The sequence below is a fragment of the Gorilla gorilla genome, chromosome 20 (genome assembly GCF_029281585.2).
Source record: "Gorilla gorilla gorilla isolate KB3781 chromosome 20, NHGRI_mGorGor1-v2.1_pri, whole genome shotgun sequence".
NCBI classification, from domain to species: domain Eukaryota; kingdom Metazoa; phylum Chordata; class Mammalia; order Primates; family Hominidae; genus Gorilla; species Gorilla gorilla.
The window spans coordinates 21,516,083-21,529,361 of NC_073244.2; the positions used below are offsets into that span (position 1 = coordinate 21,516,083).

The following is a 13,279-nucleotide window of genomic DNA, read 5'->3' on the forward strand; positions in this document are numbered from 1 at the left end:
GCAAACTTTGCCTCCCGGGTTCAAGCTATTCACCTGCCCCAGCCTCTAGAGTAGCTGGGATTACAGGCGCCCACGACCACGCCTGACTAATTTTTTTGTATTTTTAGTAGAGACAGGGATTCACCATGTTGGCCAGGCTGGTCTCAAACTCCTGACCTCAAGCAATCTGCCCGCCTCAGCCTCCCAAAGTGCTGGGATTACAGGCGTGAGCCACTTGGTTTTGTTTTCTATGAAGCTTTGCTCCACTGAAGGAAGCAAAAGTGTTTACAGAGAACATCCAAGTTGACTATGAGCGACTCCGTTAGATCCTTGAGACCCTGACTGTCTCAGGCATGAGTGACTTGGCTTGAGGAGCAACAGAAGCCCACTGAAGATGGCTTGAGGATAACTGAACACAAAGGAATTTGATGGATTTGATGGAATTTTCACAGAACAGTATAGGTTTCCGTGGGAAGCTGGGACCAGAATGGCATCTCTGACACCTGGTTCTGTGTGGTTTTTCTCCCTTTTTGTTCCCACTAGTCACAGACCATACATGGAACCAGAAAACCAAACCAAAATCTCAGAATTCTTCCTCCAGGGACTCTCAGAAAAGCCAGAGCATCAGACCCTCCTCTTCACAATGTTCCTCTCCACATACCTGGTCACCATCATTGGAAATGCCCTCATTATCCTGGCCATCATCACGGACTCTCACCTCCACACACCCATGTACTTCTTTCTCTTCAACCTCTCACTCATTGACACCCTATTATCCTCCACCACCGTCCCCAAGATGCTAGCGAACATCCAGACTCAGAGCAGAGCCATCCCCTTTGTGGGCTGCCTCACCCAGATGCATGCCTTCCACCTGTTCGGGACCATGGACAGCTTTCTCCTGGCAGTAATGGCCATCGACCGCTTCATGGCCATTGTCCACCCACTCCATTACTTGGTTCCCATGTGTCCCCATGTCTGTGGGCTGCTGCTGGGAGCATCATGGATGATCACCAACCTCCAGTCTCTCATACACACCTGCCTCATGGCTCAACTGACCTTCTGTGCCGGCTCTGAAATCTCCCACTTCTTCTGTGACCTCATGCCCCTGTTGAAGCTCTCCTGCTCAGACACGCACACCAACGAGCTGGTGATCTTTGCTTTTGGCATTGTCATGGGCACCAGCCCACTCTCCTGCATCCTTCTCTCGTACATCCGCATTTTCTGGACAGTCTTTAAGATCCTTTCTACTCGGGGCAAGTGGAAAGCCTTCTCCACCTGTGGCTCACACCTCACTGTGGTATCACTGTCCTATGGGACCATCTTTGCTGTGTACTTAGAGCCCACATCCCCCAGCTCCTCCCAGAAGGACAAGGCGGCCGCCCTAATGTGTGGAGTGGTCATCCCCATGCTCAACCCCTTTATCTACAGCCTACAGAACAAGGACATGAAGGCAGCCCTGGGGAAGCTCATCGGCAAAGTGGCCAGCCCCTGTCCTAGGCCAGAACAGTTATTGGATGTTTATCATGTTCCAGGATCACTGTTGGGTGCTAGGGACACAGAGATGCATCCCATCCCCTACCCTGGAGGAGTTCAGAGTCTAGCTGGGAACAGAGACATGGAATAAATCCTTCCAGTACAACGTGATAATGTGTCATAAAGAGATGAACAAAGTGTATGAGCACCCAAAGGAAAGGTGTGCATTTTCCCCAGGATTTATCTTCCCCAAAAAGATCAGAATAGCAAGGATCAAAGTGGCCTGAAATTAGCCCTCCTGGAGGATCAGGCTTTTAGGATTGCTATGTGGATAAGAGTAGTTGAAAACAAGAGACGTAGCTACACTCATTTTAGTATTGACAAAGGCCAGGTGTGGAGGCTCAAGACTGTGATCACAGCATTGTGGGAGGCCAAGGTGGAAGGATCACTTGAGGCCAGGAGTTTGAGACCAGCCTGGGCAACATACAGAGACCCTATCTCCACACACACACAAAAAATCACTTTAGCAAGACATGGTGGTATACGCCTGTAGTCTCAGCTAATCAGGAGGCTGAGGCAGGCGGATCATTTGAGCCCAGGAGTTCAAGGTTGCAGTGAGCTATGACTGCACCACTGCACTTCAGCAGTTTGGGAAACTGAGCAAGATCTGTCACTCATAGGTAGGTAGATAGATAGATAGATAGATAGATAGATAGATAGATAGATAGGATAAGATAAGATAGGTAGATAGGGTGGATAGATAAGATATGTAGATAGATAGATAGATAGATAGATAGATAGATAGATAGATAGATAGATAGATATATAGATAGATAGATAGATAGAGAGAGAGAGAGATAGATAGATATACAGATAGATACATAGATAGATAGGATAGATAGGTAGGTAGGTAGGTAGGTAGGTAGGTAGGTCAACCGATCGATAGATCTATCTATTGACAGACAGATAGATGATTGAATGATAGATAGATGATATAAGTAGATAGATGATAGATAGATAGATAGATAGATAGATAGATAGATAGATGAGATAAGTAGGTAGGTAGGTCAGTCGATCGATTGATCAATCGATCAACAGATAGACAGATGATAGATGGATGGATAGATAGAGATAGAGGAGGTAGATAGATAGATAGATAGATAGATAGATAGATAGATAGATAGATACAGACAGCCCATGTATTAGCCAGTGTTTCCTAAGTGTTGTGGAAGAACTTTGAAAATATTTGCAAGTGAGATTAGCTCACCTGCTGTTCGCTTAGTCAGCCAGCAAGCCTCAGCCTCCTGGGGGGTCTTGAGACCTCCACTTGTAGCTATGACGGTGGTTGGGGCTTACTTCCTCAATTCCCAACAGGCTTCCTGTCTCCCCACAACCCCCAGTCAAGGGGACTCTGATGCAGACGGTCCATCAATCGTAGTTTGGGAACACAGACCCTAGCCTAGCTCCAAAATCTATGTGTTTCCTGTAACATTCATCGCCTGACTCTGAACCCAGTATGATTCTACACGCAGGGTCAGCCACAGCAGATCAGGTGGCCCAGGGCACTTAAAAAGTTAGTGTTATGGGTTGAACTGTGGCTCCCAAAAAAAGGTACGCGGGAGGCCAGGCGCAGTGGCCCACACCTGTAAACTCTGGCACTTTGGGAGGTTGAGTAGGGAGAATCATTTGAAGCTAGGAGTTCAGGACCAGCCTGAACAACATAGTGAGATCTCATCACTACAAAAAATAAAAATGAAAAAAGAAAAAATTACCTGGGTGTGGTGGTGTGCACCTGTCATCTTAGTTACTCGGGAGGCTGAGGCAGGAGGACCTCTTGAGCCAAGGAGGTCGAGGCTGCAGTGAGCTATATTCCTGCCACTGCACTCCAGCCTGGGAAACAGAGCAAGGCCCTGTCTGCAAAAGTAATAATAATAAAATAAAAAAGATATGTTGAAGTCCTAACCCCGAGGACCTCAGAATGTGACCATATTTGAAGATAGGGTGTTTACAGAGGTCATTAGATTACAGTAAGGTCATTAGGGTGGTCCCTAATCTGATACGACTGGCGTCCTTATGAAAAGGGGAGATTTGGACACAGGCACCCACACACATGGAGACCGCCAAATGAAAATGGAGGCAGAGATTGGGGTGATGCTCCTACAAGCCAAGGAATGCCAGGGACTGCCTGCAGACCACCAGAAGCCAGGAGAGGCGTGGAACAGGCTATCCCTCTCAGCCCTCAGAAGGAACCAAGGAATCAAAGCTGCTGACAACTGATCTATCTTTTTTTTTTTTTTTTTTTGAGATGGAGTCTCGCTCTGTGGCCAGGCTGGAGTGCAATGGAGCCATCTCGGCTCACTGCAACCTCCACCTCCCAGGTTCAAGCGATTCTTGTGCTTCAGCCTCCCAAGTAGCTGGGATTACAGGCACCCACCACCACGCCCAGCTAATTTTGTGTTTTTAGTAGAGATGGGATTTCACTATGTTGGCCAGACTGGTCTCAAACTCCTGGCCTCCAGTGATCTGCCCACCTCAGCCTCCCAAAGTGCTGGGATTACAGGCGTGGGCCACTGCACCTGGCCCAACACCTTGATCTCAGACTCTTAACCTCCAGAACTGTAAGACAACAAATTTCTATTGTTTAAGTCACCTAGTTGATGGTACTTTTTAAATTTTTTTTTCTTTTAGAGACAGACAGGATCTACTGTGTCACCCAGGCTGGAGTACAGTGGTGCAATCATAGCTAAAGTGCAACCTCACCTCAATCTCCTGGGCTCAAGCAATCCTCCTGCCTCAGCCTCCTGAGTAGTTGGGACTACAGGCCCATGCCACTGCAATCAGCTATATATATTTGTAGAGACAGGGCCTCACTATGTTGCCCAGGCTGGTCTCAAACTCCCGGCCTCAAGAGATCTGCCCTCCTCGGCTTCACAAAGTGCTGGGATTGCAGGTGTAAACCACCACACTCGGCCTGATTTGTGGTACTTTGTTGCAACATTGCTAGAAAACAAATGCAGTTAGTTTAAGAAATGTCAGCAATCTACAAAACCTACAAAGTGTCCCAGTACATCCTCTCAAGTTTACAATTGACCATGTGTTCTGGCCAAGGGACCCTGGGCTAGAACTGGAGAAAAGGATGAAGGATTTAGATTGCATGGATTCACTTACTGGGTATCAGCATGATGACAATAATGATGATGACAACCGAGATTTATTATCTGAACAATGCTAACTCCTTTATATGCACAATCTCAATAAGTGTTAAGCAACACCCCTACAAGGTAGGTGCAGAAGTAATCGTGGTTTTGCCACTGAAAGTAACAGCAGGCCGCGCATGGTGGCTCACACCTGTATTCCCAGCACTTTGGGAGGCCGAGGCGGGCAGATCACAAGGTCTGGAGATCAAGACCATCCTGGCCAACATGGTGAAACCCCCTCTCTACTAAAAATACGAAAATTAGGCCGGGCGCAGTGGCTCACGCCTGTAATCCCAGAACTTTGGGAGGCTGAAGTGGGCGGATCATGAGGTTAGGAGATCAAGACCATCCTGGCTAACATGGTGAAACCCCATCTCTACTAAAAATACAAAAAATTAGCTGGACATGGTGGTGGGCACCTGTAGTCCCAGCTACTCGGGAGGCTGAGGCAGGAGAATGGCCTGAACCCGGGAGGCAGAGCTTGCAGTGAGCCAAGGCCACGCCATTGCACCCCAGCATGGGTGACAGAGCGAGACTCCACCTCAATTTAAAAAAAAATACAAAACTTAGCCAGGCGTGGTGGCGCACACCTGTAGTCCCAGCTACTTGGGAGGCTGAGGCAGGAGAATGGCGTGAACCTGGGAGGCAGAGGTTGCAGTGAGCTGAGATCACGCCACTGCACTCCAGCCTAGCGACAGAGCGAGACTCCATCTCAAAAAAAAAAAAAGAAAGAAAGTAATGGCAAACAGCAATTACTTTTGCACCAACCTAATAGTATAACACCTTTTTTTCACAGAGGGGAAAGTTAAAGCTTGAAAGGTAAAGCTGGCAATAAGTGGTAGCCAAGGTTCAAACATCGAACCCGTCCTAGAGGGCCAGACTTTGATGAGAACATGATGTTGTTTAGAATTCAGAGTCCAGAGAAGAAACCTGCAGATTACAGCCCAAGGCCAAATACTGCCTGTGATCTGTTTTTACATGGCCTGCAGAGCTAAGAAATTTTAACATTTTTAAATGGTTGGAAAAAAAATCAAAGAACAATATTGCCGGGCACAGTGGCTCACACCTGTAATCCCAGCGCTTTGGGAGGCCGAGGTGTGCGGATCACCTGAGGTCAGGGGTTCGAGACCAGCCTGGCCAACAATTCTGGAAAATCCAGAATTTTCCAGGCGTGGTGATGGGCACCTGTAATCCCAGCTACTTGGGAGGCTGAGGCAGGAGAATCACTTGAACCCAGGAGGCAGAGGTTGTAGTGAGTCGAGATGGTGCCACGGCACTCCAGCCTGGGTGATAGAGCAAGACTCCATCAAGAAGAAGAAGGAGGAGGAGGAGGAGGAGAAGGGGGAGGGGGAGGAGGAGGGGGAGGAGGAGGAGGAGGGGAGGAGGGAGGGGGAAGAGGAAAAAGGGGAGGGGTAGGGGGAGAAGAAGGAGGGGCAGGAGGAGGGAGGGGGAGGGGAGGAGGGGGAGGGGAGGGGGAGGAGGAGGGGGGAAGAGGAGGGGGAGGAGGGGGGAAGAGGGGGGAGGAGGAAGAGGAGGAGGGGGGAGGAGAAGGAGGGGCAGGAGGAGGGAGGGGGAGGAGAGGAGGGGGAGGGGAGGGGGAGGAGGAGGGGGGAAGAGGAGGGGGAGGAGGGGGGAAGAGGGGGGAGGAGGAAGAGGAGGAGGGGGGAGGAGAAGGAGGGGCAGGAGGAGGGAGGGGGAGGGGGAGGATGGGGAGGGGAGGGGAGGGGGAGGATGGGGAGGGGAGGGGGAGGGGGAGGAGGTGGAGAGGAGGGGGAGGGAGGGGAGGGAGAGGGAGGGGGAGGACTATTTCTTCTGGAATAGAATAGATTCTGGATACTAGAAAAAGAAAAAGGAAAAAAATTAATTTTAAAAAAGAAGATGCTATGACAGATTAAAAGTATATGAAATTCTGGCTGGGTACAGTGGCTCATGCCTATAATCCCAGCGCTATGGAAGGCTGGAGGGGGAGGATCACTAGAGTCCAGGAGTTTGAGACCAGCCTGGGCAACACAGTGAAATCCCATCTCTATAAAAATTTAAAAATTCACCAGGTGCAGTGGTGTGCACCTGTAGTCCCAACTACCCATCAGGCTGGGGCTAGAGGATCGCACACCCAGAAGTTCGAGGCTGCAGTGAGCTGTGATTGCACCACTACACTTCAGCCTGAGCAACAGAGCGAAACCCTGTCTCAAAAAAAAAAAAAATACTGTTTGTCCCTTTATCAAGCAAGTTTAATGACTTATTTTCTACAGAAAAACTGGAGCCCGCTACCCAAAGTGATACATGAACCATAAGAATCATCGTGCTTGTTAGAATGAAGGCTCATACTCTATCCCACACCTACTGATCATAATTCCCCAGGACATTCATATGATCCTTAAAGTTTGAACATCACTGCAGGCAGGTGCAGTGGAGTGCACCTGAAGTCCCAACTATTCAGTAGGCTGAACGGAGGATCGCTTGAGCCCTGGAGTGCGAGTCCAGCCTGGGCAGAATAATGAGACCGTTGTCTTTAAGAAAAAGAAAAAAAGAAAAAAAGGAGGCCGGGCACAGTGGCTCACGCCTGTAATCCCAGCATTTTGGGAGGCTGAGGCGGGCGGATCACGAGGTCAGGAGATCGAGACCATGCTGGCTAACACGGTGAAACCCCGTCTGTACTAAAAATACAAAAAAAATTAGCTGGGCGTGGTGGCGGGCGCCTGTAGTCCCAGCTACTCAGGAGGCTGAGGCAGGAGAATGGCGTGAACCCGGGAGGCGGAGTTTGCAGTGAGCCGAGATCGCACCACTGCACTCCAGCCTGGGTGACAGAGCGAGACTCTGTCTCAAAAAAAAAAAAAAAGTTTGTAATTTAAAAGTTTGAGCATCACTGGGCTAGATGGGGGTCCTGTAGATAACCGGGACCCAAATAGGCTTTAGGTACAGAGATACAGGAGAACCAGATTTGGGGTGCCGCTCTAGCCACTGTGTCCAGGAGGGAACCTTCCCAACCGCCCTAAAAGCTCTGAAAACTACAGTTAGAGAAGTGGCCACTAGGTGGCAATAATGTCATTTCACAAATTGGATTTAAAACGCTTTTTTTTTTTTTTTTTTTTGGTTTTTGGTTTTTTTTTTTCCCCCAGAAACTTGTATTCTAGCTGTGAACTGGCCCAGGTCCATGGCCCTTAGGTGTAATCTCCCCCTGGAAGGGCACAACAGGTGCAAAGTTTCCATGATGAGAAGGAGCCTGTGTTGTTTAAAGAAGTCACGGAGACTGGTGTGGCCTGAGCCCAGAGTGACAGGGGAGCTGGGTTTGCAGGGGGCCCGTGAGGGCACTGGGAGTAACACGGTCTGTGGACCATGGGGAGTGGGACCATGACAAGGTTTAAGGAGGATAGGGGGTGGGGCTGTGCTTCAAAACGAACCTGCCAGTGATCCATCCCATAGATCTGGAGTCAGCAAACTTTTTCTGTCAAGGTCCAGGTCGTCAATATTGTCAGCTTTAGGGACCTCACCATCTCCGTTGCAATGACTGAACTCTGCTGCTGTCTGGTGAAAGCAGCCATAGATGAGACATCAACGAATGGGCTTGGCTGTGTTCCACTAAAACTTTGTTTATAAACACAGAAGCTTCCATTTCATATCATAGTACATGTCACACCTTGTAGCCTTTGGGTTTGTTTTCAACCACTTTTAAAATGTTAAAACTACTCTAGGCCAGGTGCATTCACTCATGCCTGTAATCCCAGCACTTTGAGAGGCCAAGGGAGGAGGATTGCTTGAAGCCAGGAGTTCGAGACCGGAGTGGGCAACATAGTGAGACCTCCCCCATCTCTACAAAAATTTTTTAATTAGCTGGACATGGTGGTGCATGCCTGTAGTCTCAGCTACTCAGGAGGCTGAGGAAGGAGGATCACTTAAGCCCAGGAGGTCAAGGCTGCAGTGAGCTATGATTGCACCACCGCACTCCAGCCTGGGGGATAGAGTAAGACCACTGTCTCTAAAAAACTTAAAAAATAAATAAATAAATAAAAATAAATGCAAAACTATTTTTATCTCAAGGGCTGGATTTAGCCTATGGGCCATAGGTTGCCAATCCTCGTATAGATGGATGGGAGTGACAAGAGTTAAGGGGACCAAGAAAGACCAAAAAGTGAGAGGTGAAGTGGACTGAAAACCATCAGAAGATAAGGAGCTGGTGCCACAGGACCTTTGCAAATGCTGTTCCCTCTTCCTCACCCCTCCTGAGTAAATTCCTGCTTGGCATTGAGATTTCAGCACAAACTCCACTTTCTCAAGGAAGCCTCCCCTAACCTCCATCCCTTGCCCAGCTACATCAGTTGCCCTAATGTTACACTCGCTATCCCCTCTCTCATCATCACTCATCATCAGTGATCTCTTCATCACTGCAGTGGTTTTGTGGGGTCTTTTGTTTTGTTTTGAGACAGAGTCTTGCTCTGTCTCCCAGTGTGGAGTGCAGTGGGGCGATCCCGGCTCACTGTAACCCCCACCTCTTGGGTTCAAATGGTTCTCCTGCCTCAGCCTCCTGAGTAGTTGGGATTACAGGCACGCATCACCATGCCTGGCTAATGTTTTGTATTTTTAGTAGAAACGGGGTTCACCGTGTTTGCCAGGCTGGTCTCGAACCCCTGGCCTCAAGTGATCCACCTGCCTCAGCACCCCCAAAGTTCTGGGATTACAGGTGTTAGCTGCCGCACCCGGCCTCCTCACTGCAATGGTTTTATATTAGTTTGTGTAATCCTTTGATTAATGTCTGTTTCACCCATTTGACTGAGCTGGGACCTGGGGCCTGAAATTGTGTTATCTTGTTTATCTTTGCACCTCTGTGCCCCTATGATTAGTACGGTAGCCACTCAATGTATGTTTTCTGGCCATGCACCGTGCCTCACGCCTGTAATCCCAGCACTTTGGGAGGTGAAGGCGGGCAATCACCTGAGGTCAGGAGTTCAAGACCAGCCTGGCCAACCACGGCCAACATGGTGAAGCCCCATCCCTACTAAAAATACAAAAATTAGCCAGGCGTGGTTGCACGTGCCTGTAATCCCAGCTACTCAGGAGGCTGAGGCAGGAGAATCGCTTGAACCCGGGAGGCAAAGGTTGCAGTGACCCAAAATCGTGACACTGCACTCCAGCCTGGGCGACAGAGCAAGACTCTGTCTCAGAAGAAAAACAAAAACAAAAAACACTTTTTTTCTTTATTTTATTTTAATTTAATCTTATTTTATTTTATTTATTTTTTGAGATGGACTCTCACTTTGTCGCCCAGGCTAAAGTGTAGTGGTGCGATCTTGGCTCACTGCAACCTCTGCTTCCCGGGTTCAAGTGATTCTCCTGCCTCAGCCTCCCAAGTAGCTGGGACTACAGGTGCCCGCCACCACGCCCGGCTAATTTTTCTATTTTTAGTAGAGGCGGCGTTTGACCATGTTGGCCAGGCTGGTCCCGAACTCCTGACCTCAAATAATCCACCCACCTCAGCCTCCCAAAGTGCTGGGATTATAGGCATGAGCCACCACACCCAGCCACAGAATATATTTTCTGAATGAATGAATGAATGAATGAGGCAGTGTGATGGAAAGGTTTTAGGAATACCGGATGGGGCAGCCAAAGTAGGCTGCTGAGTTGGAACAAAGATACCTGCAGTCCAGGTTAAGTGAGAGATGCACTCCTCCTTTGTTACCCCCAACCTTCAATTATGCCTGTCCCACACTCAGGTGCCCTGTGGGACTGGGACTCTGCTGAAATTAAGAAGCAAAACCACAGAGCAAAACCAGCAAGATGGTGGGACTCCTTAATTCAGCAACAACAAAAGACAGAAAATAATCTGGAGATTCTCTAAAATCTTAGCAAGCATGCTGGAAGAGGTTTGAGCCAACCTTATCCAGTAATTTTTTTTTTTTTTTTTGAGATAGGGTCTCGCTCTGTCGCCCAGGCTGGAGTGCAGTCGTGTGATCATGGCTCAATGCAGCCTCGACCTCCCGGGCTCAAGCAATCCTCCCACCTCAGCCTCCTGAGTAGCTAGGGCTATAGGCACGCACCACCACACATGGCTAATTTTTTTTACTTTTTTATAGAGACGAGGACTCACTATGTGGCCTATTCCAGTCTTGAACTCCTGGCCTCAAGCCATCCTCCCACCTTGGCTCCCAAACCGCTGGGATTACAGGTGTAAGCCACTGCACATGGCCCAGGCCTATATTAAGACTACAAGAACAGACCGGGCGCAGTGGCTCACGCCTGTAATCCCAGCACTTTGGGAGGCCAAGGTGGGCAGATTACCTGAGGTCAGGAGTTCGAGACCAGCCTGGCCAACATGGTGAAGCCCCATCTCTACTAAAAATACAAAAACTAGCCAGGCGTGGTGGCACGCACCTGTAGCTCCAGCTACTCAAGGCTAAGGCAGGAGAATCGCTTGAACCTGGGAGGCGGAGGTTGCAGTGAGCCAAGATTGTGCCACTGCACTCCAGCCTGGGTGACACAGCAAGATTCTGTCTCAAAAAAAAAAAAAAAAAAAAAAAAAAAAAAGTACAAGAACACTTCCTTCTCTCCATGTGAAATTTTATTGGGTGATTCAAAGCAAATCTGGAGATTCAGGAACTGAGGCTCAGAGAGGAAAAGTGACCACCCCAAGGCCACATGCCAGATCTGGGGCAGAGTGGGGGAATCCAGCCCAGGCTGGTGTGACCTCAAAACCCAGCCCCTCCCTCCCTCATGATGCTGGTAGCCTCCCAGGTGGGTGACTTGCCCAAGGTCACACTGCAGCTTGGAGCAACTCAAGGCCTGTCCCGGGAGGAGGGAGCAGACCCTGTGTGGGACTCTGGGGAGTGAAAAGCGGACAAGCCAGCAGGAGTGGCCACTTTCTGTAAAGTGTAAGAAAGATTCACTAAGATTTGGGCTGAAGTTCGCAGAGATGGATTGGCACAATCCTCCCAACTGTCCATTTGCCAGGAACTTGGCAGGAAATGGAGGCGGTTTTGTTTGTGTAAACCTTTGTGGCTGGGGATCCCAAAGGCATCCCTCACCTTTAATGATTTGCTAGAAAGACTCACAGAACTCAGTAATGTTGTTATACTCATGGTTTATTGCAGTAAACAGATACAGATTAAAATCTGCAAAGGGCCAGCCACAGTGGCTTATGCCTATAATCCCAACACTTTAAGTGAGAGATGCACTCCTCCTTTGATACCCCCAACCTTCAATTACGCCTGTCCCACACTCAGGTGCCTTGTGGGACTGGGACTCTGCTGAGGCAGGAGGATCACTTGAAGACAGAAGTTCGAGATCAGCCTGGGCAACATGGCCAGACCCTGTCTCTACAAAAAATTGTAAAAATTAGCCAGGCGTGGTGATGCACACCTGTAGTCCCAGCTACTTGGGACGCTGAAGCCGGAGGATCACTCAGATCTAGGAGTTCAAGGTTGCAGTGAGCTAGAATTGCACAACTGCACTCCAGATGGGGCAACAGAGTAACCCCCCCCCCTCCTTTTTTTTTTTTGAGACAGCATCTGGCTCTGTCACCCAGGCTGGGATGCAGTGGTGTGATCACAGCTCACTGCAATTTCTGCCTCCTGGGCTCAAGTGATCCTCCCTCCTTGGCCTCCCAAAGGAAGGGGATTACAGGTGTAAGCCACCACACCTGGCCCCCATTTAAAAAAAAAAATCTGCAAAGGTAAAAGGCAGATAGAGCAGCATCTAGCAGACACCAGGCATGAGCTTCCAGCTGTTCCCTCCCAGTGGAGTTGTATAGACATAGACAATACTGAATTCTCACAGCCACAATGTGTAACAACAGGTGCAGAGTGTTGCTAACCAAGGAGCTGACCCAAGCCTTGGTGTTCTGGGTTGTTTTTGTTTGTTTTTTTTTTGGTTTTTTGTTTTTTTGAAACGGGGTCTCTCTCTGTCACACAGGCTGGAGTGCAGTGGTGCAATCTCGGCTCACTGCAACCTCTGCCTCCAGGGTTCAAGCAATTCTCTGCCTCAGCCTCCCGAGTAGCTGGGATTACAGGCACCCACCACCATGCCCCGCTAATTTTTTGTATTTTTAGTAGAGACGGGGTTTCACCATCTTGGCCAGTCTGGTCTTGAACTCCTGACCTCGTGATCCACCCGCCTCGGCCTCCCAAAGTGCTGGGAGGTGTTCTGGGTTCTTATTGGAGGTTGGCCACTGTATTACAATAGTTCCCACTTCTTCATGAGGTTTCAGTTACCTGCTGTCAACAGCAGTCCAAAAATATTAAATGAAAAATTTGAGAAATAAACACTTTGGGCTGGGCATGGTGGTTCACGCCTGTAATACCAGCACTTTGGGAGGCCAAGGTGGGCGGATCACGAGGTCAGGAGATTGAGACCATCCTGGCTAACATGGTGAAACCCCATCTCTACTAAAAATACAAAAAAAAAAATAGCTGGGTGTGGTGGCAGGCGCCTGTAGTCCCAGCTACTCAGGAGGCTGAGACAGGAGAATGGCGTGAACCCGGGAGGCAGAGCTTGCAGTGAGCCAAAATCACACCACTGCACTCCAGCCTGGGCAACAGAGTGAGACTCCATCTCAAAAAAAAAAGAAAGAAAAAGAGAGAGAAAAAAAAATAAACAATTAGTAAGTTTTTTTGTGGGTACATAGTAGGTGTATATATTTA

The 13,279-nt window shown here is 48.9% G+C and overlaps 1 protein-coding gene across 1 annotated transcript; it reads left to right on the forward strand.

The window, feature by feature from the left end:
• Positions 1-535: 535 nt before the first annotated feature.
• Positions 536-1,603, forward strand: OR1I1 (olfactory receptor family 1 subfamily I member 1). The gene has a single exon (XM_004060190.4). The coding sequence runs from the start codon at positions 536-538 to the stop codon at positions 1,601-1,603; it is 1,068 nt and encodes a 355-aa protein (XP_004060238.2).
• The last annotated feature ends 11,676 nt before the right edge of the window (positions 1,604-13,279 follow it).

Excerpts from the sequence above, each read along its gene's own strand:
- OR1I1 (XM_004060190.4), top strand. The coding sequence starts at position 536 with ATGGAACCAGAAAACCAAACCAAAATCTCAGAATTCTTCCTCCAGGGA.